Raw genomic sequence first — 27,467 nt, 5'->3', positions numbered from 1 at the left:
GAGATTTGAAGAAGCACCCTCACTTCCCCTTCTACCTTCGAAGAAGGCCAATTCCTTCCAATCTCGCATCATTTGAGACAAATGAAGAGCAGAGTCTCTCCACAGCATGCTATAAAGGCTCAAATTCAGAACATCAAGCACATTTTGAACGGCGACACATAGAGAGCTTGATGGGGCTTAAATAGGTATTGTCACATACTATAGATACATGGTGGTTCTCCTTGCAGACTCGATCTTCATGATGCGATCAACTATGCAAGGGACCAAAACAATAGAGAGCCATAGTGCCTCGACTCAATAGACCTGACCTTAGGTGGACACTCACATGAGGACTAGACATAACCTCTCTCTTATCATGAGGAGACAAACCATTGGGTGACAATATCTCGTAGAAAAGAAGGCTGCATCATGGAGACTATAGAGAAGGGATGCACCTAGATAGGCCGAGTGGAGAGACAAAACATCGAGTGACAATATTACTTGTCAAAAAGTAGGCTGATTCACGAAGGCTACAGAGAAGGGATGGACCTAGCTAGACAGGCTGAGTACTAGCAGCTTTCTATCATTGACTTTCTTCCTCGACACGAACCACTATTAGATGAGGTCCTCTTGTCTCTTCGTAGTCATCCATGGAGTTTGTCCCACAGACTACATAGGTTTAGCCACTTGGATGGACAACTAACTGTTTGGTAGGCGGGCTTCCTCCTTGGAGTTTTTAGGTGTCTCTCATGGCACAATGTGATGTATTACTTTTTTCTTGTCTCAAACATCAGCCTTGGGTATGGGTGCTTGTTTGGTGGGGTACCCTCGTGTCAGTGTCAATAGCCACGCACGTGGAAGGTACCAAGCGCTCCATGCTGTCCTTCACCTTCACAAAGGCATTTGACTCCTCGTTGACCCACATCTCTATGCCAGACATCCTCACTGTGGTTTCTCGGTCAACATATTTGACCTCGGTAACACTCGGTGATGTCACCAGGAATAACTCTTCGATTACCACATTTGCTTTGGCCTTTGTATCTCCCTCTGAATTTGAGTCGGATTCCTTCCTTTTGTTTTTCTAATCCACCTTCTTCTTTCTGCAGTCCTTCGCAAAATGACCTGGCGTATCACAGTAGAAGCACTTCTTCTGCTTCCTCTTGGAAGTATCCTCGTCATCAGAGTCGTCTTTTTTGGATGTGCCACCGTTAGGCTTGCCCTTTCCTTTGCTAGCGTAATCCTTTGCCAGCAGTGCCTTGTCGTCTTTGTCGTCGTTGTAGAGCTTCTCCCTAGCTTCCTCCTGTAGCAGTAATGGACCCAATACCTCAAACGTCAGAGGTTTGGTCCTCTGTCCTGCTGTCACGATCGTAACAAAGCTCCTGAAACTCTGAGGTAGCCTCCTCAGTACTATCAAGGCCAAATGGCATGAGTCCACCTTCTGACCAACTGATGCCAATTGATCCCTCACCACCTTGACCTTCGTCAAGTGGCTATGTACCGAATCTCCCTCTTCCATATCGAGATTGTAGAGTTGATGCTGAAGAAGCAAAGTCCGGGAGGTGTTGTCTGTCTTGTACAGATCCTTCAGAGTGACCCACGCCTCTACTGACGTCTCGGCCATCTGAAGAACGGAGTCCGCCGTAGTCCCTATGATCAATGCGAGGGCATGGGCATCTCTGTCCTCCCAAGCTTCGAGCTCCTCTCTGTCCACTGCCATGAGTATCTTCCCTTGCTTGTGCACCATGTCGACCGGCTTCGCCTCCACTCCAGTTGTCAGTGTCCATAGCTTCCGAGCCACTTAATGACTCTGGATCTTCACCTTCCAGATCAGGTAGTTGGTCCCGTCTAGTTTCCTAGACTTTCCGAAGTTGGGGATAGTGAATAAGAGAAAACTGGGGGAGGAGGAAGGGAGAGCAGCGGCTGAAGAGGCTGTAGCGGTCAACATCTTTGCTGTTATACCACACAGCAAAGTCAACCAAACTCAATTTTCAGTAGACCAGAACTCTGAACGCACCTGACTAAACTTGAGTCACCCTCCTTCTCGCAAGGGCATTGTCCTCTAGTCGATTCCCAAGAGCTTCTGAATCAGAGTCGTCCTTCAGCAAGATCCCTGCCTTTAGGCTCCCACACCTGTGAGCCTTCTACTTGGGCTTTGATACCATGTTAGAAATGACCCAACAGAGGGTATGCACAGCGGAAGACTGATAGTATTACCCAGGTTCTCACACAGTGTGGTGTGGGTTGTGGAATCACAAACTTCTTAAACTTATGTGTATAGATGTGCAAGCCAGTAAATAGACAACGCTCAGAGACAAATATAGAAGCAACACTTTATATTTCCGTCCGTCCACAAAGTAGGACAGGATACAATACCAACAGGTTCTCCTACTAGATGTCAAGCACTTCTAGATCTCTGAGCCCGCGTGCTCCACCTCGAGCAAATGTAGACTCTTTGTCTAGAGTGATCCTCTCCACCTTGCTGTTTGGAAACCAGCCTAGGCGGGCAGCCGCCTGTGAGCTAGGTTTGCAGCACAAGGTACTTCTTTCTCCTACTGAATGTAGGCCCAAAGGTAGCCCTGCCGCTGCTCCTTCTGCCAGTGGATTGGCTGCTCCAGATGATGTGGAATGAGGGCATGGAAGCCCTCCTTTTATAGCCCCCAAGGGCTGCTAACAAAAACCGACCAGCCTGGCTCAATCTGGCTGACCAGACTGGCCGACCTGGTCGGTCAAAAAATCGACTTGGTTGGCTGGTCCAACCAGCCCTATAAAAGGGCTTTTGGGCTGCTGCCTTTGCCCTTTCCTGCGCCTATTGCAGGCCTATTTGCAGGCCTTATGCCTGCCCATTTATTGTTCCAAGCTGGCCGCCATAGCCAAAGACTGTTCCGTCCTCTGTCAGGTCTGATGCAGGCCCTGAGCCTGCCCATATCTTCTGCCAGACAGTTCGCCACGTAGCTGCCTCCAGCCAGGTCCATGGCCTGCCCTTTGCCTTGACAGCTGACCACATGGCAGCTCATGTGGCAGCCCCAATATCTCCAAGTCTACCTCCCCAATGCTCTCCTCGTATGGGGACTTACAGCTGGGGATATGACCATTTCAACACGTGGAGCTTGTTTCAGCCCATACAAAGCTTTATTCAGCTTGCAAACTTTATTTGCTTTACCCGAAATTTCAAAGCCAAGAGGTTGTTTGACATAAACCTCTTCCAACAAGTCTCCATTAAGAAAAGCTGTTTTTATTTCCAACTGTTGAACATTCCAATCAAAATGTGCAGCCATAGCAATAACTGATCTGATAGTGGTCATCCTGGAAGTAGGAGCAAATGTCTTCTGAGTCCTCATAATCAATGCCCTTTTTCTGAGCATAGCCTTTTGCAACTAGCCGTGCCTTGTACCTGTCAATGGACCCATCTAACTTTCTTTTTAATTTGAAAACCCATCTGGTACCTATGGCATTCTTTCCTGCTGGCAAATCCACAAGATTCCAGGTCTGATTTTTCTCAATAGACACTGCATCCAATGCACATTATCCTTGGCTTCTTCAAAAGTATCAGGCTCTTCCAACCGCTCTCGAATATAATGATAGTGAACTTCAATGTGCTTGGTAGGCGCATGAAACACTGGATTACGCGCAATGGCCAAAGCACTCTGGCTGTCAGTGTAGACCATAGTGGAGGATGTTTGGCAAATACCAAGATCTGTAAGTAACCGTTGAAGCTAGACACTCTCTACTGTAGCGGTGAAGGCTGCTCTATACTCAGCCTCACAGCTAGATGTGGCAACTGTTGGTTGCTTCTTGTTGAGCCAAGAGATACATGAACTGCCAAGCAAAAACAATTGCGTGTATGTGACACTCTGGTGTCGGAACAACCTGCCGAGTCACTATCCGTGTAAGCATGCATGGTAAGTGAACCCTGATCACCATAGAAGAGGGCTAAATCCTGAGTGCCTCTGAGATATCTGAAGACTCTCTTCACTGCCTGCCAATGTTGTGAATTGGGCATGTGCATGAACCTGCTGAACTGGGATACTGCATGCTGTAAGTCAGGTCTGGTGTGGCATAAGTAAACGAGACATCCAACAGCCTGCTGGTGAAGAGTGATATCACATGGTGGGCTCCCATCATGAGCTGAAAATTTGAAGCGAGGGTCCACTGGAGTAGAGATTGGCTTGCAATCCTCAAACTGAAAACGATCAAGGAGCTGTCCAATATACTTGGACTGAGACATCATGATACCCCCCTCAACATGAGCAAACTGAATGCCCAAATAATAGTGTAGCTGTACCATGTCTGACATTTCAAAAGCTTGCTGCAAATCAGCTTTGAAAGCTGCAATATGCTGAGTATCGGGGCCCGTGATTGGCATGTCATCCACATATAAGATTAGCACTAAAAAATCAGATCCACTCCCATGGACATAAAGAGTGGGCTCTGTGGGGCTATTCTGAAAACCAAGGGATAGTAAGTGTGCATGAATTTTGGCATACCATGCCCTCGGTGCCTGCTTCAAACCATAAAGGGCTTTTCTAAGCCGGCATACCTTGTTTTCAGAACCAACAACCTCAAAGCCGGAGGTTGTCACATAAACTTCTTCCTGCAAATCCCCATGAAGAAAGGCAGTGTTGATGTCAAGCTGGTGCACTTGCCAATGGTGATGAGCTGCAATGGCAATGACACATCTAATAGTGGTAATCCTGGAAGTGGGAGCAAAGGTCTTCTCAAAGTCAATGCCTTGTTGTTGGGCATACCCTTTTGCAACAAGACGGGCTTTGTGTCGATCTATGCTGCCATCAGATTTCCTTTTTAATTTGTGGACCCATCGGGTACCAATGGCATGCTTGCCGGGAGGGAGATCTACTAATTCCCATGTGTCATTTTTGGCAATGGATTGTAACTCAGCTCTCATTGCATCCATCCACTCTTTGCTGACAGCTGTCAAAAGCATCTTTATGGCACAAAGGCTCTTCATTGCAAGCTGTAGCAAGGAGTGCAAACTCAAGAAAGTGACCATGTATCTGTCTATTCCCTGATCTTGTCCTGGCAGCAAGAGATTGATCTTGTTTGCTGTCCCTCAATGTGTCAAGAAGCCATCTGGGAACTTGCCTTTGCTGTCTATTGACAGCTCTTTCTTCAATCACTGCATCATGAATAGTGGGATCATTTTGTGCTGGAAGAGAACCCTGCAAATCAGCGTGGGGTACTGGCTGATCATTGCTTGTTGGAGGGCCTGCAGGAGGCTCATGTTGCTGGTCAAAGTCTCCTTCTGAGGGAAGCAGAGGTAACCAAGAGTCAAAGGCATCAAACATGTCAACTTCTGGTTTAGCTTTGCAGTCCACAAGAGGAGAAGCCAAATGTTCAGCAAAAATGACATCTCTACTGACAATAATCTTCCTAGTATTTGGTTGGTATAACCGATACCCTTTGCTCTCTTGGCTGTAACCAATAAATATGCATATGATTGCCTTATCATCAAGCTTACGTTTCAACTGAGATGGTACATGAACATATGCAAGAGGTCCAAAAACTCTCATGTGTGAAAGTGAAGGCTTCCTATCTTTCCATGCTTCATAAGGTGTAACAGTCCTCAATGCCCTTGTAGGTGATCTATTCAGCACATAGTTGGCAGCCAAAATTTATTGGGCAAGGACTTGGCCTTAAGCATGCATGTGGCCATCTCCATAGTGGACCTGTTCTTCCTTTCAGGAACTGGATTATGCTGAGGAGTGTAAGGAGTAGCATGGTTGTAAGACACGTTAAGACATGACATGTTAGACACGCTTCAGACACGAGTGTCTAAAGTGTCTTAAAGATAAGACACGTAAGACATGCCATTGTGATTATAATAATAAATATTTAATTAATATATGTATAAGTATACAAATGTACAACTTGCTAGCATAGCTCGCTGCTAGATTCTAGAAGTACAATAAGCTACACTTAAACAATGCAAGAAGGCACTTGTACAATGTAGTTAAGAGTCAAGACTCGTCACTCAAGACTTAAAACTTAAAGTTAAGACTCGCGACTCAAGAGCTCGCAAGTATTGAGTACTTAAAGGTTTAAATGGACAATTGAATCTTGTCACATGTGATATGAATGAAATCTGCATCTCGATACATATAATTGAAAGGAAACTTTCGACTCTCAAGACTCAAATCTCTGAAGATTCATCCTAATCCGAATCTACGAGGTCACTGCCACTGCTAGATCCAAAGTCACCATCGATGATAGCATGGCTAAGTCAAACTTAATGTTGTTGTTACCCCCCACCCACCCAAAAAAAAAAAAAAAACAAGAGTGTCTAAAGGTGTCTTAAGGTAAGACACGTGTCTTAAGTGTCTTAAGTGTCTTACGATAAGACAGGAGTGTCTTAACAACCATGGAGTAGTGCATGAGTGAACAATGCGCCGTGAAGACAAAAATACATAAAACTCCTTTGACATATGCTCTCCCCCCCTATCTGTGTTGAGGGTGACAAGCTTGCATCCTGATTCATTCTCAACCATATTCAGCCACCTCTGAAAGCATGAGAACACTTCAGATTTGGCTTTTAAAGCATATACCCAGCAATATCTTGTGAAGTCATCAATTAGAGTTATGAAATATTTGTAACCCCCAATGGCATTTCTCATTGGGCCACATACGTCATTGTGCACTAGCTGCAATTTCCTTTGTGAGAATTTTGGATAATTCTTTTGAAAAGGAAACCGATGCATCTTACCCAAAAGACAACCCTCACACACATGTTTGGAAAGTGTGTGAGTTTGAGGTACATCATTTGCCATGCCCTGTGAATGTAACTTGGCAAGAGCTCTATAATTGAGATGACCCATTCTCTCATGCCAAAGATGAGTTTCAGCAAGTTGTGAGTCTGAAATAGCAAATGCTTCAATAGAAAGTGCAGCTGAGTGATGATCAAGGTGATAAAGCCCCTTTTGCAAAGTGCCAATGAGAACTATGGCATTGTCATCACCTCTGAAAGCATGAGAACACTTCAGATTTGGCTTTTAAAGCATATACCTAGCAATATCTTGTGAAGTCATCAATGAGAGTCATGAAAGATTTGTACCCCCCAATGGCATTTGTCCTCATTGGGCCACAGACATCACTGTTCACTAGCTGCAATTTCCTTTGTGAGAGTTTTGGACAATTCTTTTGAAAAGGAAACCGATGCATCTTACCCAAAAGACAACCCTCACATATATGTTTAGAAACTGTTTGAGTTTGAGGTACATCATTTGCCATGTCCTGTGAATATAACTTGGCAAGAGCTCTATAATTGAGATGACCCATTCTCTCATGCCAAAGGTGAGTTTCAGCAAGCTGTGAATCTGAAATAGCAAATGCTTCAATAGAGAGTGCAGCTGAGTGATCATCAAGGTGATAAAGCTACTTTTTCAAAGTGCCAGTGAGAACTATGCCTTGTCATCACGAAGATCATATACTAGGCATCTGTATCCATTAAAAATCACTGTGAAACCTAAAGTGGCAATTGTTGAAATTGAAATCAAGTTGACTTTGATTCCGGGCACAAAAAGAACATTAGTCAGAGTGACAGGATGGCTTGAAATGGATGTGAGCTGCACATCTCCAATTATTAGCACATGTGCCTCGAGGTGCATTGGCTAAGGAATGAAACAACTGTCTGCAAGATGTGACGTGCTTGGAACCACCACTATCAAAATACCAAGACTGAGCATCATTAGCAGTAAAGAATGCATCAACTTGGGAGGGATCAAAGGAGCAATGGACAACCCATGCCCCCAAACACGGCTGAACAACTGCAAGACAAAGCCCTCAACAGCTGAACTTTGGTGCAATCAAACAACCAAACACCCAGCGGGTTGCCACAGTCTATAGCCTCCTTGGCCACTGCCCAACAGCATAAATCAACCCTTCTTCGTGAGGAAAGAAACCCAAACGCAATAACTAGCCAGCAACCAACCTGCGAACGGCAAAAGCAGGCAAAGACAAGCCTTCTTCTGCCTGGAATCCACAGAAGAAAGATCACCCTGGCTAGAAAACCAAGATCCTGTGGAGATAAGCTGATTCTGCTTTGGCATAGTCCCAAGAGCAGCTTAGAAGCGAATGTCCACGCCTAGAAAGTTACCAAAACCAACACCCAGAAAGCTCCAAAAAATCAGGTCAAAATCTCCTGCAGAGCCTGAAAGCCTGAAAAAGCAAGCTGCAGTTCACCTGGAGCAGCTTGGTCAAGTCATGAACTCTTGAAACAGCCTTAGAACTAATCGCAGGCACCTGGAACAGCCCAAAAGCAAATCGCAAACTTGAACAGACACCCTGGCAGAAATCGCAACCTGCAACAAGCTTCTGGATCAATTGCGATTTGCTCTGGCAGGCCCTGGATCACCTGGAACTGGCCCCTGGGTAAAAACGAATTTCCCTAGCAGGCCTTGGATTACCTGAAAGTGGCCCCTAGGTAAAAACGAATTTCCCTGGATCACTTGAAACTGGCCGCTGGATAAAAACGAATTTCCCTGGCAGGCTCTGGATCACCTGAAGCTGGCCCCTGGGTAAAAACGAATTTCCCTGGCAGGCTCTGGAAGCTCCAAACTAACGCTGATGTAAGACATCCTAGTAATCTCATATCATCAATGAGCTAAGGAATATAATGATAGCAAAGAAGAAAAACCTATTGAATCATAATGCTTAAGAATTATTGATCCACACAATGAGGCTGCTCTCCTCTTAAGAGTTAACAGCCACAGTTGAGGGGTGTGTGCCGAAAGGTGTCCTTTGTGAAGGGTGCCACATTACAATGCTATAGTAGAAATATCCTTTCATAAAAACATATGCTTCTTTGAAAGAGTTATAGCTCTTGTGAAGGGTTGTGCCTCATGCAAAGTGTCCCATCAAAAAGGCATAGCCTTCCACAAGTGTCCATCCATCCAACCATAAAGTTTAGGAACAAGGATATGTCATGGATTGTGACATCTTCAAAAAGATTGACATGTAGAGTAGAATACTGTTGCAAGATGTCAAGGTGTACCGGCTTTCATCATGAGCATTAATAGTAGCAAGAAACTCTTTAAATTGGATATAAGAATGCTTGTGGCTACGAAGACAATAAATCTACCTTTTGTAAGCACCAATGGAAGATTGGGTCAGCCTCTTGGTATAGCTTGGAGCTGGTTTGCAGAAGCACTTCACAAATTTCGAGCTATCTCATTGCATTTGGCGCCCCTACGGCTCCCTTCTTGAGGATTTCGGACCTGCTACAGCACCTTGAATACTCATCTTGCCCACAAGTACTCTCCTATTGGTCCATTGTTGCACTTCAGGGTATCTACTTGCTGTTATTTGACTTGGGTTCACTCAGTTCTCTATTTTGAGGAGTATTCTTGCTGCTTTTCCATTAGAGTTGCATTTTGGAACCCCCGAGGGCCCCCACCAGCAGTTGAACTGTCACGAGGACATGAAATTATGGGACTTTTGATTTGCAACTCCCGTAATTTGCGCGTGACTGCCTTGAGCAACAATCCTGGATTTTTCCAGGAGAAGGAATGGGTTTGTCTCGATTACTGCTGACATTTCATATGCGTAAGTGAGGGGATGCTTTAGCCTTCCGTATGTGTTATGCTGTCAATTATCCACTGAGGACGATTGCGGGGCGAGCTATAATCCTGGCTTGGGGGGGTTAGCCTCTAGTGGGTGATCCTCTTTGGACATGCTAGTCATAAGCCCCTCGGACCCCTTAAAATGGAAGAGGGGGATCTTTCCCAATGTTTTGAAGATGCTAATAATTACCATTTTCTTCTCTGCCTTTAATAAGATGGATGGAGGTAAGGTTTCCTTCTTTCTGAAATTTCTCCATTTCCATTGTTTTTCAGAAACAAAAAACAAAATGATCTAAAACATCTTTCGATATGCTATTTAATCATTTGGGCTATGTATCTTTTGGAATGTAGAGGGTACCTTATGCTAGGTAGTACAAGGTCATCAGTGGCATCGCTCATTTCTTTCAGTTGTAGGCCTCCCTTTACTGAATTTTCGTTTGTTATAAATTCAATGTTATAGTTCGATTGTTTTCTAAGCTCTCTTTGATCGTGGGTCGGCAAAAAATTGCACCTTCTTAAAAATAATTTGGGTTGATTTAAGGAGATGTGTAATTGCACTCGAGTAAAATGGATTAATTGCTATCACATTGTATCAAGTTGTAGGATTTGGCCACAAATGGCCTGAACACTTTTTTAATTAGCATCTTGTTGTCCTGTTCAGTTCTCTTGTATTTTTGATGCTTGAAATTAACAACAAATCTTTGCATAACAGAACGGTACATCCTACGTACGGGTTTTTGTGGGTATTCTTCGTGATATTACGAAGGAAGAAACATTGGAATATGTTCTAGCCCTTATCGAGGATATGCTTTCAGGTATGGTAAAACTTATGTGTGTGCTCTATATGTGTGGGAGCATGTAGACGTGATGTATTAACAATCGTTGATGCCTGATGTCCATATGCAGAGATAGAGCAGCATACGTCTCACTCACTATTCCCAACATGGTATCAAAGCTATTTTAAGTAGCTCGGCATTTTCTTCTCCACCAGCGCCACTACTTCTGCCACTGTTTCGCCCGAGTGTTGCCACCCATAGCTGCTTTGCCTGTTTCGTCAGCCTATCATGGTAGCACTAGTGCTCAGCCTACCCACCAGCATCGATGTAGCTCCGGCTGATGCTACCCATAATCGGCTCCACCTCTGATTGCATGCCACTATCTCAGCCGGGACTTCCTCTGTTACCTGTGCTCGCTACTGCCACTTGGTCTAGCTTCTTTGTCGCCTCGGCTCGGCCGGCTCTGTATTTTTCTCCAATGGACCTCTTGCATCAGATCAACACACATTGCAGGGAATGTGGCAGCAAAACCATCGTCCAAAATCAAACGACGGCCTGCAAAAGTCACACCGGTATGAGCCTTGTAGGATAGTTATGACAGTTAGTACATTTACTACAAGCCCTATCCAGGTTAGTACACGTAGGATATTTATTCCTAAATTAGGGCTACTATGTAAGCCACACTTGTACGTTCATCATTATCCATGCTTGCAAGTGCTCTTTGAGCTTCCTCCTTCAATTGCACTCCACTCCTTTACTACACAATGGTATCAGAGTAAGTTCTTGATTCAGCGTGCTCCCGTTTCCCCCGTGCATGCACATCTACTGCCCATTGTCTCTGCTTGTTCAATACAACGCTCAACACGCTTTTCTTGCTTCAGCTCGTGCTTCCAGTCACGGCTCAGTTCAGCTCAGCAACTGCAGCTGAGTCAGCTGACACAGTCAGCTTCCTGACCAGTAATGACTTTTCATTAAATGGTATTCAAAGTATATGTACATGGTACAGTAGGGCCCCTTTTATAGGTATAGGCCTGTGCAAAATTTACCGCTATGCTTATGGGATGGTGCCTTAGGATGCCATGAGGCAACATTAGGCCATCCTACTTAGAATACTATTAGTTACAAAGCCATTTAAAGGCTGATTAGGCTAGAAATTGATCAAGTAAATTTGATCTTTGTTACACCAGGGAAGACTAGGGAATAAGCGGAAAATAAAACTGCACGTATGCCTTGGGAATGGACTGCACAATCCAAAGGCGAACATGCAAAGGCGACCAAGTAGACCAAATTTGACCTTTGTTACACCAGAGAAGACCAGGGAATAAGCAGAAAATAAAACTGCACGCATGCCACGGGAATGACTGCACAATCCAAAGGCGAACAAACAAAGACAATTTCCAATAGTCCAGCTTATGGAAAAGCTTTTGTAGCTCTTGTGGGAAAGAGATGTGTGATCCAATAGGATCAAATGACACCTTCTGATCAGGAGGGGGCAAGAGGCCAGGCCACAAAAGGCGATGCCAATCACACTCATGTAGAGGCAAGAGTTTGGATTTAGTGAAAGCCCAGCTGCGAGATCAAACAAATCAATTACCTGCATAAGATGCCTGACATCCGCTTCTAAGTTTCATAGAAAGAAAAAAGAATTATCTGCATAAGTTTGGCTTACAAAAGGTGTGCCTTCAAAGAAATCAATGTCATGCAAACACTGCTGCGAAACTAAGGCATTCATATGCATCAACAATGGATGAGTAGCGGTTGCAAAAAGCATGGCACTGTGAGAGGACAGCCTTGACGAACTGAGCGGCCCAAGGTCCAAGAAGAAGAGAGGGCATCAGATAAGAGGCAACAAGCGGTGCCATCTTCATAGAGCCAGTAAACCAGGCATCAGATAAGAGGCAACAAGCGGTGCCATCTTCATAGAGCCAGTAAACCACATTTTTAACATCTTTGGTCCAAAGCCCCTCCGCTGCATAACATATGCATTAAAATCCCATCTAACACTGTCATACTTTTTCAACAATCAAAACATCCTGAGGGGTGTATTTGGCATGTTCAATGCCAATGTTAGTATTTGCAATCTCAACCATGATCTGCCTGCGGGGCACAGAACCATACTCAGCAAGGTGCAAGCCCATATATAAAGAAATGTGATATGGGCAAGACCAACATTTTAGAAATCAGTTTGTACATGTGGTATGAGTGTTACTTCAAAGTTGCTCCAAAAAGGGGTGCGAGGGTCCGGCCCTGGGGGCGAGACTTGGGGAATTAAAATTCCTAGTGGGCCCTTGGAAATAGTGAATGTGGGCCCAGTTACCAGGCAATTAATTCCTAGGGCCAAAGTGTGCAACAGGGGGCCAAAAGAGCGGTGCAATTAAAAACTGCTTTTAGGGGCCAAAAGAGTGGTGCAATTAAAAAACACTGCTTTTTGGAGCCTAGGGCTTTAAAAGGGGGGGAGGAGCCCTTCTTTTAGATTCAGTTCACCAGATCAGTTTCGGAGGAGCCAAATCCAGAGGATAGATACACACACACACATACACACACACACACACACACACACACACACACACACACATTTTTTTTTGGTGAAACCAGTAACTATATTATTAACATGAAATCAATGTACATGGCATTAGACTCCAAAAAGGAGCCTAATGAAAAAACTCAAAAACAGTCAGAAAACACTTCAAGACTAGTATCATCCAAGTCCCTCGCAGCATAACTATCATATAAAGATTGCTTGAGGGACATTCTGAAGAAAGCATATGCCTGAGGAAACTGTTGTCCCATCCTAGAATGCAATCTCTGTGTCCAAATAGTCCATAGTACCCAGAAACGAGCCCAGTGAAAGAAAAGGAGGAAAGGAGACATCTGAGATGAGAGGCATCCAAACATCCAGAAGAGTTTCCCAAATCTGATAGAGGGAAACCGAAGCCGCAGCAAATGAGAGACATGAGTGATTAATATCCGAGAGTGCGGGCAAGACCATAACAAGTGGGGAACTGTCTCGCGGGGATGAGAGCAACAAGGGCAGGAAGAGGAAGCAATACGACCTGTTGCCAATTTCACCCCAACAGAAAAAGCTCCCATTATACATCTCCAAAGGAAAAGCCTCTGTTTCAATGGCAATTTGGCTTTCCAAATTTTCTTGAGTTGTGATTGCCACCAAGATAAAGGCCTATCCAAATTCCAAAGAGTGTTGGCATGCTTATCTATCCATGGCGGTGGAAGAAGAAATCTGTAGACCATCGAGGAAGCTAGATTATGCATTGAAAGTGAACTGGTAGCGGGAGATGAGGAAGTCAGATTCCAGTCCAGTAATCTGTCCTGTACAAACAGTGGAGGAACAGGAACAAATGGCTGCAACATAATTGTAAGTGTTCTCCAAATGGGTCTATGATGCAGACCCAAGGGGAATGTCCTGCAAGCTTGTGGAAATGAAAGCACATAACCTTGTTGGTCCACAACATCTCCGACAATTCTTATGCCCAATTTCATAAGATTATATGCTTTAATAGGTGCCTGTAAAGCAAGAGGCGATTCAAACACCTTGCTCCAATGGATACTTTCCAAGCGAAGAGAATTACCATGATGGGAAGAAGCACCTGACCATTTAGCATAAGAGAGAATTCTCTTCCAATCATGAATAAAAGTAGTAGAAACAGGATAACGAGGAATTCTCCCCTGAAATGTGGTCATGACTGCTTCCGAGTGATCTGTAATCCAATGCCCATATGCATGTGACGTCATGTTTCCACACATGGCTGCTAGCATAATAGCCCATGGCTGTTTTTGCTGAAAAAAATCAGCAATCATAGTGCTCTTTCTTGCTAACATATGAAACTGAAGATTGAGAATATTCAGTCCCCCATGAGTCTTAGGAGAACAAACAGACTGCATGGGAAGTAATCGCAAAGCCTTTTTGTGAGATTTGCTTTTCCAAAATATCTCCATAGCCTGGGACATATAGGAAGCCAAGTGCTTAAAAGACCAGGGAAGAAGAGTCAAATAAAATTGCACATATGCCATAATGATGGACTGCACTATCCGAAGTCGAACATGTAGAGGCCAAGTGGACAAATGCCAGTATTCCAGCTTCTTGTTAATCTTTTGAAGCACCCATTTAAGCTGTTGTTGAGGGGTAATATTCCAGCCAATGGGATACCCTAAATGCCTCACAATAGTATGGGAAGAAATAATGTGGCCTGGCCAGAGAAGTGCATGCCAATCAGCTTCTTTCAGTGCTAGAAGATTCGACTTCTGAAAGTTAATATGCAGTCCAGCAGCTATGCCAAAGTCATTCAGAGTTTGCATCAAACGAGAGAGGTCACTTTGAGAATTCCTGGGCATGAAATATGAATCATCAGCATATGCCTGTGCAAGAAATGGCTGCGCTCCTGGAATTTGCAAGCCATGAAGCTGCCCTGTATCTGCAAGATGGTCCATATGCAACAATAACGGATGAGTAGCAATGGCATACAGTAGCGAACTAAGAGGGCAGCCCTGTCTCATTGAGTGGGTCATAGCCCAGGTTCTTGATTACCCACCACCAAGCAAACACTGCGCAGTGGCATGAGAATAGAACCAGTAAATAATATGGACCAGCCGAGGGCCAAATCCCAATTTATGCATAGTCTGAGAAATAATATCCCAATGGACAGTATCAAATGCTTTCGCAATGTCCACTTGCAGAATGAGAACATCTTGTTTGGAATATTTGGCATACTCAATTGCAAGCAAAGCATTGGAAATATTGTCAGTAATCTGCCTTCTGGGAACAAACCCATACTGCCTGGGATGAAGTCCTGCTTGCAAGATAAATCGAACCCTGAGGACAATCATTTTGGCAATGAGTTTGTAAATGACCGGCATAAGAGTTATGGGCCGCCAATCAGCCATTGTCTCACACAACCTTTTTTTGGGGATCAATTTGACAAGGCCATGTTTCCAAGAAGGAGGAAGAGATTGTTTTGCCCAAGCATGATTGATCATAAGAAGAAGAGTGTTTTTGAGATCACCCCAAAATGCACAGAAAAATTCAACAGTCAATCCATCCCAACCAGGAGAGCTGCCTTTACGTAAATGACTCAAAGCATCATCTAGTTCATTAAGCATAAAGGGCTGCTCCAATGCATGAGCCTGTTCCCGAGACAATATAGGCTGAACATGCATAAGAAATTGAGACCTAGCTGCATTCACTTGCATTGAATGATCAGGCTGAGGTGAAAAGAGATGTTGGAAATGACTAGAGCATTGTGATTCCAATTCTGATTTGGAGGTGGTCCAGGTGCCATCATTTTGCCTGATCCTGCAAATATCCTCCTTTCGCCTATCCGCATGCAGGCTTTTAATAAAAGCTTTGGAGGAGCAGCCTTTATCCAAAAGGGGTTTCATGCGAGCTCGGATTTGCCACTTCTTTAATTTGCGAAGATCATTTTGATGGATGATATGAACCGCATAGGCACAAGAATCCTGCTCAGAGAAGGTGAGCTGCCTATAAGAGCTGATTACATCCATTTTTTGCTTGTGAGATTGAGCCCATTTCAGCTTAAGCCTGAGGTTTCCCATGTAACTCCGTCCATAATCTTGAATAACAGCCTGCAAGCGATGAGCAAGACTGATCCAAGCAAAATTCATGTCCTCCTGAGCATGTAAGAGGAGGGGGCGGACAGCCACTCTCACCATGTTCTGAAATTGTTGATGAAGCAAATAAGCACTATTAACATGGAGTAGGCGACGACAAAAAAAAGGCATATCATCTGTCAAACGTGCTATAGATAATGTCAAACATACTGGAAAGTGATCAGATAGCAAGAGGGAATGATCAACCCGTAGTGTACATGTAGAACTAGCATACTGCTGAGCATTCAACAAATACCATCTGTCAAGTCGAGCCCAATAATGAGTAAAGGCATTGTGACGGTATGTATAACCCATATCTCTATCTCTTGTTGAGAGCCATAAATCTTCTGCATGCAAGAAAGAAGCATATCCTCCCAATGTCGAAGCTCAGTGGGGATCATGTGAGAACGATGAGTGGTGTTATCTTGGATGGCAGGCGAGTTATTAAAGTCTCCACACAAAAAGGCATTGGACAGCCATGGATATTGTTTGAGGGAGGCCCACATACGAGCTCTTGTCGCAGAAGTTTGAGAGGCATAAACAGATGCTATTTCATAAAGATCAGCATTACAGGTGCATCTGATCACCATCCATCGACCTTGGGGGTCATTGTAAGTAACCGTGGGCTGCATATCCTGTTTCACCAGCATGCAGACCCCTGAAAAATGCATTGTACCAGCATAAAAGATATCATACCCAGCAAAGTGGCCTTGCTGGCCAGCCAAAAAGTGTTGGTTGTGTTCTTGTAAAGAAATTACATGGGGGTGCATTCTATGTACGTAGTGCCAAAAAAGTCTCCACTTATTGACATTGCAAATTGGAATGAGTACAATCTAAATCCCTTAACGAGGATCCATTGGAGGGCAAGTCTGGTGCCAGCAGCCGCGGTAAGTCCAGCTCCAATAGCGTATATTTAAGTTGTTGCAGTTAAAAAGCTCGTAGTTGGATCTCGGGGTGGGGCGAGCGATCCGCCTCTTTTGGTGTGCACCGGTCGCTCCATTCTTTCTGTCAGGGACACTCTCCTGGCCTTAGTTGGCTGGGATGTGGATTCGGCGATGTTACTTTGAAAAAATTAGAGTGCTCAAAGCAAGCCTATGCTCTGAATACATTAGCATGGAATAACGTGATAGGACTCTGGTCCTATTGTGTTGGTCTTCGGGACCGGAGTAATGATTAATAGGGGTATAAATATCTCTCAATGGAATGAAGCTCCCACTCTTTGGGATTCAGTGTTCAAGCTCACTATTGTGTTCATGCAATTGAATTCCATTGCGTCCATGCTCTTTTACACTATCGTGTTCTAGCATGCCCTTACCCTTGCACTCTCTACCCTTGAACTCCCTCCTCCTCCTCCTTCCTCCCTCCCTTGAACTCCCTCCTTCTCCTCCTTCCTCCCTCCCTTGAACTCCCTCCGCCTCCTCCTCCCTTCTTCTCCTTCCTCCCTCCCTTGAGCTCCCTCCTCCTCCTCCTCCTCCTCCTCCTCCTCCTCCTCCTCCCTTCTCCTCCATCTCCCCCTCCTCCCTCCCTTCTAAGGCATCCAACAGTATAGCCTTGCATGATGGAAGAGGGGAAGCAAGTTTAAAGGAAGTTTAGGGAACCAATCTAAAGGTTTAAGGATTGGCTTTGAGTTTGATTTCTCTATGGGAATCATTTTGGTGGACATGTACACAAAATGTGGGAGCATTGCGTGTCTTTAATGAATTGCATCATCATAATGTGCTTACATGGAGTACAATGATCTTGGGGTATGTCAAACAAGAAGAAAGCGAGGAAGCCTTTGGCTTTTATGTGTGAAGAATGCAGGAGCAAGGTCCATGGCTAAGTAGATTTACCTTTGTTGTCATCTTGAAAGCATGTGGCAACACAACTTTGGACACCATTCTCAAATTAGCAAGGTTGCTTTTGAGAATCCATGTTGAGACCCAATGGAGCGGGTCTCTAGTCATAGACGGGTCAGGTTACTCGTCTTTAGCTTTATCTTTGTTGTCATCTTGAAAGCATGGGGCAACACAACTTTGGATACCCTCCATCTCCTCTTCCTTCCTCACTTCTCCTCCATCTCCTCCTCCTTCCTTCTCCTCCATCTCCATCTCCTCCTCCTCCCTCCTCCTCCTCCTCCTCCTCCTCCCTCCTCCCTCCTCCTCCTCTCTCCCTTCTCCTCAACCCTTACCCCTCGAGAATCTGCCAAGGAGACTAGCTCTCCACTCCTCAACCTTGGACTCCTCCTAAACCCTGCAACCCCATCTGAACCTTGGAACTCCTAGTTAGCTATCTCAACCCTGTCCCCACTTCGAACCCTGAAATCCCCTTCTAAACCCTTGAACTCCCGTGGAGCCGAGAGCCTCCATCAATTGTTATAATCAAGCCCTCTTCCTCATTCACGTACGCATGAGATGTACTTTCCACGCTTTAGCCTACACCTCTCAATGGAACACACAACCCGAGGACCTATGCTACAACAAGCAACGACATGACTATAGATGACCAACGCCCTTGAAACCTGTACTTGGTAAAAAAAGAGACAACACATGTGTAGCCTTTGGAGGTCAAGCTGAGGAGCATTAGAGGTCTAGACAACTCCCATTAGGCATCTGGTTACCATCTTGGTCTATCTCAATGTGTCTTCTTGGTCTAGCATGATCATGGGTTGTAACAAGCAAGACGAGGATGTGTTGGCTTTGAATTTGTATGCTTGGATGTCAAGACCTTGAACATTGTATGTAATGCAAGAATTGAAGTAGACATAGAAGGTATGTACAGCCGAACGAAAAAGCATAGTAAAGGTATAAGCTGTCAGGCCTCAGCCATGACATCAACATCCACCTGGCCTCCTGGATCATTAGCTCTATAATCCTCATCATTGTCACATACAGGGATGCCCCTCTTTAGTACATCAACCCACAGTTGAGAAGTGAGGCTATCAGCAGGGGTAGAGGCCTGACCAGGGGTGGAAGTAGAGGCATCCCAATGGCGAGATTGTAACGGTCGTGGCTTGAGCGCAAATACCTTTTTGGGTTGCTGCCAGGCACCCTGGGGAGAGGCATGAGATTCTGAAAATTTGCCCTTTCCTTTATCCTTTTGCTTGGCTGAAATCTGAACCACATTTTCTTTAGGAGGGACAGATTTAGATGCCACATCACCCAATTTGCTAGGCATAGCCTTAGGCCCCGGACCATAAGTTGGAGGGGAAGTATTTTCTGGAGCAATGGCTGTGGGTGGGAGTTGATGCAGGACTGCAGGACACTGTGAGGCTAGGTGGCCAAACTTATGACATGTGAAGCATGCACCTGCAAATACTCCCCATTTCAAATCAAAATATTTTTCGCCCAAGGGAACATCCTCCACCTCTACCGCAATCGAAGGAGGGGTTGGGTGATCTGTATCCCAAAGAACACAAAATCGATTTCGATTACCCGAAGGACGGGGTGGGCATACAACTTGCCCCAAAGTAGCTGCCAGACTTGGTAACTCAGCCCTCATATAATCAGGAAAATCCACGACCTCAACCCATACAGGGCAGTGATGTCGAATGAGGCCATGATAATCCTTATTTGGCGACCATGGCATGACATGCACCATTTGTCTGCCATAGAATAGAGGTGACATCTCCAATATTTGCTGACGATATGAGGCATCCAAAAAGTGCACTTCATAAAAACCTCGAGAAGCAAAATATACTCCTTCAACAAAGCAACCTCCCAACAAAGCCTGAACCCATTGAGCCACATCATTTGCCGAAGGTAACTTCCCTGGGAAGAAAATGATAACTGCTTGCTGAGAGAACTTTTCGAGAGGAGCGACCAATGAGGGCAGCTTCAGCTTATACTTTAGGGCCGGGGGAGGTTTGGCCCACTCCTTCCGGCTGTGGTGAAATTCATCTTTGAGCATGTCAAAAACATAGTGAGCATCTGCAGAGGCTGCGGTAGAGAAATCAACTTGCTGTCTTTTGGAGTCCCGGGTCAAGTCCTTCCGGGAGTAACTTTTGAGCTGGTCTTCCATGGAGGTAAACAGGGCGAGATTGATGAGGTTGCAGGAAAAACCAGAACTGCAGCAGGGTTTGTATAGGCAAAGTACGGAAATAGTACGGGGCAATTAGTGCAGGTTGTATGAACTGTACGGGACTGTACGGAATATACAGTTGTACGGAGGGGGTTGTATGGAAGAAGCTAAGCGGTAGGGGGGTGCTGATAGGGGGCGCAGAAGCTGTAACGGGGAAGAAAATGGGGCAGGGAAACCAGGTTGTATGGAAAAGGACGAAAGTGTACGGATGTCTGGAAGGGGTTTCAGAAAAGGTACGGCAAGGTGATGAAAACAAAGGTGGAGTTACTCGAGGCTATGCAGGGAAGAGGCGGGTCAGACCGTACGGCCGTACGGTGAACGTACGGCTACCGTACGGATGTACGGACAGACGGGGAGTCTGTGCGGGATGCAGGCGAGGCTCATCTCTCTCTCACCCACCACACACACACACACACACACACACACAGAGGACTCACGCACATATTGTTGGGCATAAACACCCTTTAAAGATAACTGCTGGGCACACCCTTAAAATAAAGCATAACCCATGGCCACCACTTAAATGAAAATTATTCTAGAACTAATGTGTTTTGATGTACGTGTTTACTGTTTTGACTTTTGAGTAGTCCCTCAGTGCATAATAAACGTTTTCTTAGCATTTAATGCTTGTATTTGGCCTTTGTCATTTTGAATGCTTCCTATTTGAGTAACTTCACTTGAATTTTTATTTGGCAGCGAATCCAAAGAGGGCAAGATTATTTCATGATGAAACAATTGCAAGTGAGGATATATATAGGCCTTTTTTGAGGTACGCAGGAGTGGAACAAATAGTACTTTGAATTATATGGATGAATGTTTGTTTTTTCTTGTGTCTTCTTATTTTCTTTGGAAGGGGAAATTTCAAAGTAGCTCATTTGCGCTCTTGCTTTAGATGACTTCTGGGAATGCATGACCTTCTCCCCATGGGACACACAGATCACTTTGGGGGACCTCCTATCATTGTTTAGATCCGGGGCACGTCCCATGGGAGTCACGGTGGCTCTGGTCTTGCGTCGAGTCTCCTCCAAGAGACCAAGACGCACGGCACCCCTTGACAGACGCAAGCGTCCCATCACCGGCTATGCACCAGCCAGGGTGACATGACATACGGAGGATTCCACTGCGCTCCAGTCTTTTTTCTTTTCATTGTCACACCCATATGTATTTGATTATGTATGATCAAACTTGGGACTCAGCACGGGTGATGATGCTCGTTTAGTAGCTCCACCCTTACTGTGATTTGTATCAGGTTTTCTTTCAATCTCATAGACCCATCGGTCTTTCGAAGACTCTAATAAAATTTCTTTTCTTTCTTTCTTTCTCTCTCTCTTGTTTCTCTAATATATGTGTATAAATATATGGAAACGATATATATATATATATATGTGTGTGTGTGTGTGTGTGTGTGTGTGAATACAAATATAAGTATACAATATATAAATATATATGTAGGAGCGATGAGCAAAAAGAGCAAGTACAGGAGTCGATGGAGATAAGCCGTCACGTCAACTAGTTTAGAGAAAAGAAAGTACAATGTACTTGAAGGTAGACCCTAGGACTAAGTGTCCTAGGTGTCACATAGGACTAAATGATTTAGTCCTATGTGGCATAAAAGGCACTAAAATACTAGAGTGCCTATTACTATGCCTACAAGGCACATACCAGGGCCCATAGGGCATCACTAGAACCGGGAGAAGATGGCCTACAAACCCCCCTCCATGGTATGGGCTGAAGTATTCTGGAAACGTCTCAAAATACCTGGTATTTTCTGGTCATGGTGGCACATGTTCATCCAAAAGGATATAGCCACCTATGAATGTATAAGGTATGTCAGATCATGTAACAAAGGGAACTAAGTGTAAAGCCTGTCGGAAGACTTGAACTTGGGACGAGGAAGTGCCTTTGTAAACATATCTGCTATGTTGTCCTTTGTGGGAAGGTAGGACAACTCTATGTCTCTTGCTGACAACTGCTCTCGAACATAATGATAGTGAACTTCAATGTGCTTGGTATGTGCATGGAACACTGGGTTACGCGCAATGGCCAAAGCACTCTGGCTGTTAGTGTAGACCATAGTGGAGGATGTCTGGCGAATCCCAAGATTTGTAAGTAACTGTCGAACCTGGACACACTCTACTGTAGCAGTGAAGGTTGCCTTGTACTCAGCCTCACAGCTAGACGTGGCAATTGTTGGTTGCTTCTTGCTGAGCCGAGAGATACATGAACTGCCAAGCAAAAAACAATTGCTGGTATGTGACACTCTGGTGTCGGAATAACCTGCCCAGTCACTATCCATGTAAGCATGCATGGTAAGTGAACCCTGATCACCATAGAAGAGGGCTAAATCCTGAGTACCTCTGAGATATTTGAAGACTCTCTTCACTGCCTGCGAATGCTGTGAACTGGGCATGTGCATGAACCTGCTGAGCTGAGATACTGCATACTGTAAGTCGGGCCTGGTGTGACATAAGTAAATGAGAAATCCAACAGCCTGCTGGTGGGCTCCCATCATGAGCTGAAAATTTGAAGCTAGGGTCCACTGGAGTAGAGATTGGCTTGCAATCCTCGAACTGAACACGATCAAGGAGCTGTCCAATATACTTGGATTGTGACATCATGATACCCCCCTCAACATGAGCAAACTGAATGCACAAATAATAGTGTAGCTGTCCCATGTCTGACATTTCAAAAGCTTGCTGCAAATCAGCCTTGAAAGCTGCAATATGCTCAGTATCTGGGCCCGTGATTAGCATATCATCCACATATAAAATCAGCACTAAAAAATCAAATCCACTCCCACGGACATAAAGAGTGGGCTCTGTGGGACTATTTTGAAAACCAAGGGATAGTAAGTGTGCATGAATTTTGGCATACCATGCCCTGGGTGCCTGCTTCAAACCATAAAGGGCTTTTCTAAGCCGGCATACCTTGTTTTCAGAATTAACAACCTCAAAGCTAGGAGGTTGTGTTACATAAACTTCTTCTTGCAGATCCCCATGAAGAAAAGCTGTCTTGATGTCAAGCTGGTGCACTTGCCAATGGTGATGGGCTGCAATGGCAATGACACATCTAATAGTAGTAATCCTTGATGTGGGGGCAAAGGTCTCCTCAAAGTCAATGCCTTGTTGTTGGGCATACCCTTTTGCAACAAGACGGGCTTTGTGTCGATCTATGCTGCCATTAGATTTCCTTTTTAATTTGTAGACCCACCGGGTACCAATGGCATGCTTGGCGGGAGGGAGATCAACTAATTCCCATGTGTCATTTTTGGCAATGGATTGTAACTCAGCTCTCATTGCATCCATCCACTCTTTGCTGGCAGCTGTCAAAAGCATCTTTATGGCACAAAGGCTCTTCATTGCAAGCTGTAGCAAGGAGTGCAAACTCAAGAAAGTGACCAAGCATTTGTCTATTCCCTGATCTTGTCCGGGCAGCAAAAGGCTGATCTTGTTTGATGTCCCTCAATGTATCAAGAAGCCATCTGGGAACTTGCCTTTGCTGTCTGTTGACAGCTCTTTCAACTTGCCTTTGCTGTCTGTTGACAGCTCTTTCTTCAATCAGTGCATCATGAATAGTGGGATCATTTAGTGCTGGAAGAGAAACCTTCAAATCAGCATGGGGTATAGGCTGATCATTGCTTGTTGGAGGGCCTGCAGGAGGCTCATGTTGCTAGTCAAAGTCCCCCTCTGAGGAAGGAAGAGGTAACGAAGAGTCAAAGGCATCAGACATGTCAAATTCTGGCTTAGCTTTGCAATCCGCAAGAGGAGAAACCGAATGTTCAGCAAAAATTACATCTCTACTGACAATAATCTTCGCAGTATTTGGTTGGTATAACCTATACCCTTTGCTCTGTTAGAATTATAGATATAATTCAGCAGTGACCAATGTAATTTAATAAGCTAGTTAGGGTGTGGCCATATTGGGCATGCCATAATTCTGCATTCTGCATGGCAGCAGTAGGGGTAGAAACTCTAAGAGCATGGGCTGCTCTTTTCTCAAAAAGATCAAGCTGAAAAAGCCCACGCAGCAGAGTACCAGATAATCTTAAGGCATAATCATCTTCCCTGTCTCGGACAACACATTTGTCATCCTCAAAGATGACCTGAAATCCAGCTCTGTTAAGAGTGGACACTGAAAGAAGATTTTTGGTTATACAAGACACATATAAGACATCTGAAAGTCTGAAAATTGAGCCATCAATGGCAGTGAGCTCAACATCTCCTGTGCCACGTACTGAATATGATGAGTTCTTGGCACAAGTGACTTTCTTAACAACGGGAGGTGGATGCAAGGAAGTAAAGACACTTCCTAGAAGTGATGTGCTTGGATGCACCGCTGTCAAAATACCAAGTGTTCAGTGTTTCATTGACACTGAAAGCAGATGCATCCGTAGAAGAGTCATAACTGCAAGTCAAAAATGCATATGTATCATCACTACAAGTGGCTGTACTATCCCGAGCATCTGGAGCAGCCAGCCTAGAATCTGAAATGCAAGATAAAAAGGCATAATCCTGTCCAACAAAGTTGGCTGCAGCATCCCCACTGTCAGATGCATGAGGAGCTGAATCTGAAACAGCCATACCGGAGCTGTTTTTCTTCTCTTTTGCAAGCCTTTCTCTGCATTCTGTGTGATGACCTGGCTTTTGGCAGTAGTGACAAAAACCCTTCTTCTTGGGCTTACTTACATCATTTTTAGCCTTTTGTTAAGGCTGTCCCGATCCACTGGAAGGCTGATTTACTGATGTCTTTGCCTGTCCCTTTGTTTTTGATTTAAACTTTGAGAGCATAGCTTGTTCACCAGCACGTGAAGCCAAGTTTTTCCTGGTCTGCTCTTCCTGAAGCAAAAGTCCTATCAACTCATGAAAAGTGAGAGGATTTGCACCCCCCCTCAATGATAAGTTCAGCGAGGTATGAAAGCTGAGATAAGACTCAAGAAGAGAATTCAGAATGGTTGTAATCATCTCTGAATCAGGAATAATTTCATCTATGTTTAACAATTGCTCTCTGAGATCCTGTAGCTTTGTGAGGTGGACTGACATGGAGTCACCCTCTTCCATATGTGTATTACTTAATTCTCTTTTCAAGAAAGATACCCTTGCATCATTCCGGGCTGCATACATGCTTTCTAAAATATCCCACGCTGCCTTCGAGGTCTTACACGACCGGATATGCAGAATGATAAATCTTTTCACTGAAAGAGAGATGCATGACAAAGCTAAGGCATCTCGTGAATCCCATCTCTTCTGCTCTGGAGTAGTGACTGTAGCTGCACCAACAACTTGTCCTGCAACTGCACCCTATGCACGACCTCTTCCACCTCCTTGCTGGGGAGGGGTAGCAGGTGCCATATCTGCTGGTCGGATCTCACCCCCATTGACATAATCCCATAAATTGTGAGAAATCAGAATATTGCGTACCATAAAACTCCAGAGGGAGTAGTTGGTACCATCCAACTTGACTTCCTGTGAAAGACCACCGAACTGGAAGTCATTCTGATTTTGATGGGCCATATCTAAGAAAGAGATTTAAGCAGATACAAAACTGAATTCCCTTACTGGGAATGAAATGCACAACTCCCAAAAAACACAGCCAAGCACCGGCTGTAAATGCAACTCAGATTTCTATACTTGCACTGTCAAAAATCTGTCCAAGCATAAAAAACTCTCCAGAATCTGCCAAAAGTGCTGCAAAACACTTCAAGAAAGGCAGTATGAACTGAAATCTCCAGAAATTGCTCTCCCAACACAAAAGCCCCAAAATAGGCCCGAAATTGCAACCAGAAAGGGGCAAATTGATCAAAAGCCCCAAATGTTGCAAGAATTGAGCTCTGTCTGCAAAAGCCCCAAATTTCACTACCAAAGTGCAGTGTAATTACAAAATCCCCAAATTTCTACAAGAAATTGTACTGCAGAATCAAAAGCCCCAAATTTCGAGCTTGAAATTGCAACCAGAAAGGGGCAAAATTTCAGCAAAAAGCCCCAAATTTTGCAATTTCAGCAAAAAGCCCCAAATTTCAGACCAAATCTGCAATGTTTGCTCCAAGTCCAGCCCCAAATTTATTCCAAAGAACTGAGCCAAACAATGGCTATCTGCAAACAATGCCTGCCAAAAAACTAGCTGCTCGAGTACCTGCAGAAATAAAAATCTGCACAGAAGGCCTGCAACAGAAGTGTACGGACACTTTCAATCTTCAATGAGCTGACAGTACGGAACTATCGGTGTACGGTCTTGTACGAAATTCGTACATTGTATGGATGACTGTACGAAGGTACAGAGTACGAATGACTAGAGCTGTGCGGAGTACGGACGACGGCACCACACGTGTTGCAGATTTGTACGGCGCAGGAACTGTACGTACATGGCTATACGGCGATGAGCTGTACAGCCGTACATTTGCACGGTACTTCGAGTCTGCATGTACGGAAGGTACGGATGCACTTCGAAACTGCAGGTACGAAAGGTACGAATGCAGCAGAAGCAGTACGGCATGTACGGTACGGTAGGATACGGACGTGCAGACATGCATTACAACAGCTTGATGACACTTCAGAAGCATTCCATGGTTGATGCATTGCCACCTCTTGAGATACCTCCTCCACATGCCTGTGAAGGGTGCATTTTAGGCAAGATGCATAGATTCCCCTTCAAAAAGGATGGTTCAGTTAAAGCTGTCCGCAAATTACAGCTTATACACAGTGATGTCTGTGGTCCCATGAGAACTCCATCATTGGGTGGTCATCTCTACTTCGTTACATTTATTGATGATTACTCCAATATCACTTGGGTCTTTGGGCTGAAGCGCAAATAAGAAGTGTTCATGGTGTTTAAACACTTTTCAGCCATGGTTGAAAACTGGATTCAAGATACAGACATTGCGCACAGATAGAGGTGGGGAATACTTGTCTGCAGATTTTGATGCATTTCTGAAAGGCAAGGGTATTGTGGATCAGCTCACAGTCAGGCTAACCCCTCAGCAAAATGGCAAAGCTGAGAGCAAAAATAGAACTCTCATGGAGATGGACAGATGTCTTGCTTATGCTCATGTGCCAGTTGAATTTAGGCACAAGTTGTCAGATAAAGCCATTAAGTGCATATTTGTTGGGTACAGTGCAGAAAGCAAGGGGTACCGTCTCTACAATCCTGCTACACGCAAGATCATAGTCAGTAGAGATGTGATATTTGCTGAAAATTCAGCTCACACTCAGGTTGAATTTCAAATGCCTTCTTCTTCAGAGGATGTCTTTGAGGGGTTGCTACCCATTGCCTTGGGTTCCCCTGCTGATATTTCTGATATTTCTGATGCAAATCAGAATTTACAGCCACCTCCAGATGCTTTAGTTCCGCCACAGGATGTCTTGCCCCCTCCACAGGCAATGGAATAGGTGGTGCAGCAAGAAATTGTAGACATACATGCAGCAAAAACAGTCCCAAACTGGTTGTTACAGCCTCTCAGGGAGAG

At 44.6% G+C, this 27,467-nt stretch overlaps 1 protein-coding gene across 1 annotated transcript in view; it reads left to right on the top strand.

Annotated features, from left to right (window-relative positions):
• Positions 1 to 27,467, top strand: part of LOC147883013 (vacuolar ATP synthase subunit H family protein) — a 129,530-nt gene that overhangs the window by 4,588 nt on the left and 97,475 nt on the right. The window contains exons 3-4 of the mRNA XM_087399385.1: positions 10,264 to 10,366; positions 20,705 to 20,777. Coding sequence (XP_087255511.1) covers positions 10,264 to 10,366; positions 20,705 to 20,777 — 176 coding nt within the window. The remainder of the gene's footprint in view (positions 1 to 10,263; positions 10,367 to 20,704; positions 20,778 to 27,467) is intronic.

Source organism: Dipteris shenzhenensis, chromosome 28 (assembly GCF_047967505.1).
Source record: "Dipteris shenzhenensis isolate YYH24624 ecotype China chromosome 28, Dip_SZ_1.0, whole genome shotgun sequence".
Classification (NCBI taxonomy): Eukaryota; Viridiplantae; Streptophyta; class Polypodiopsida; order Gleicheniales; family Dipteridaceae; genus Dipteris; species Dipteris shenzhenensis.
Note: the sequence above shows the minus strand (reverse complement) of the source record. Positions and strands in the feature narration are given on the sequence as shown.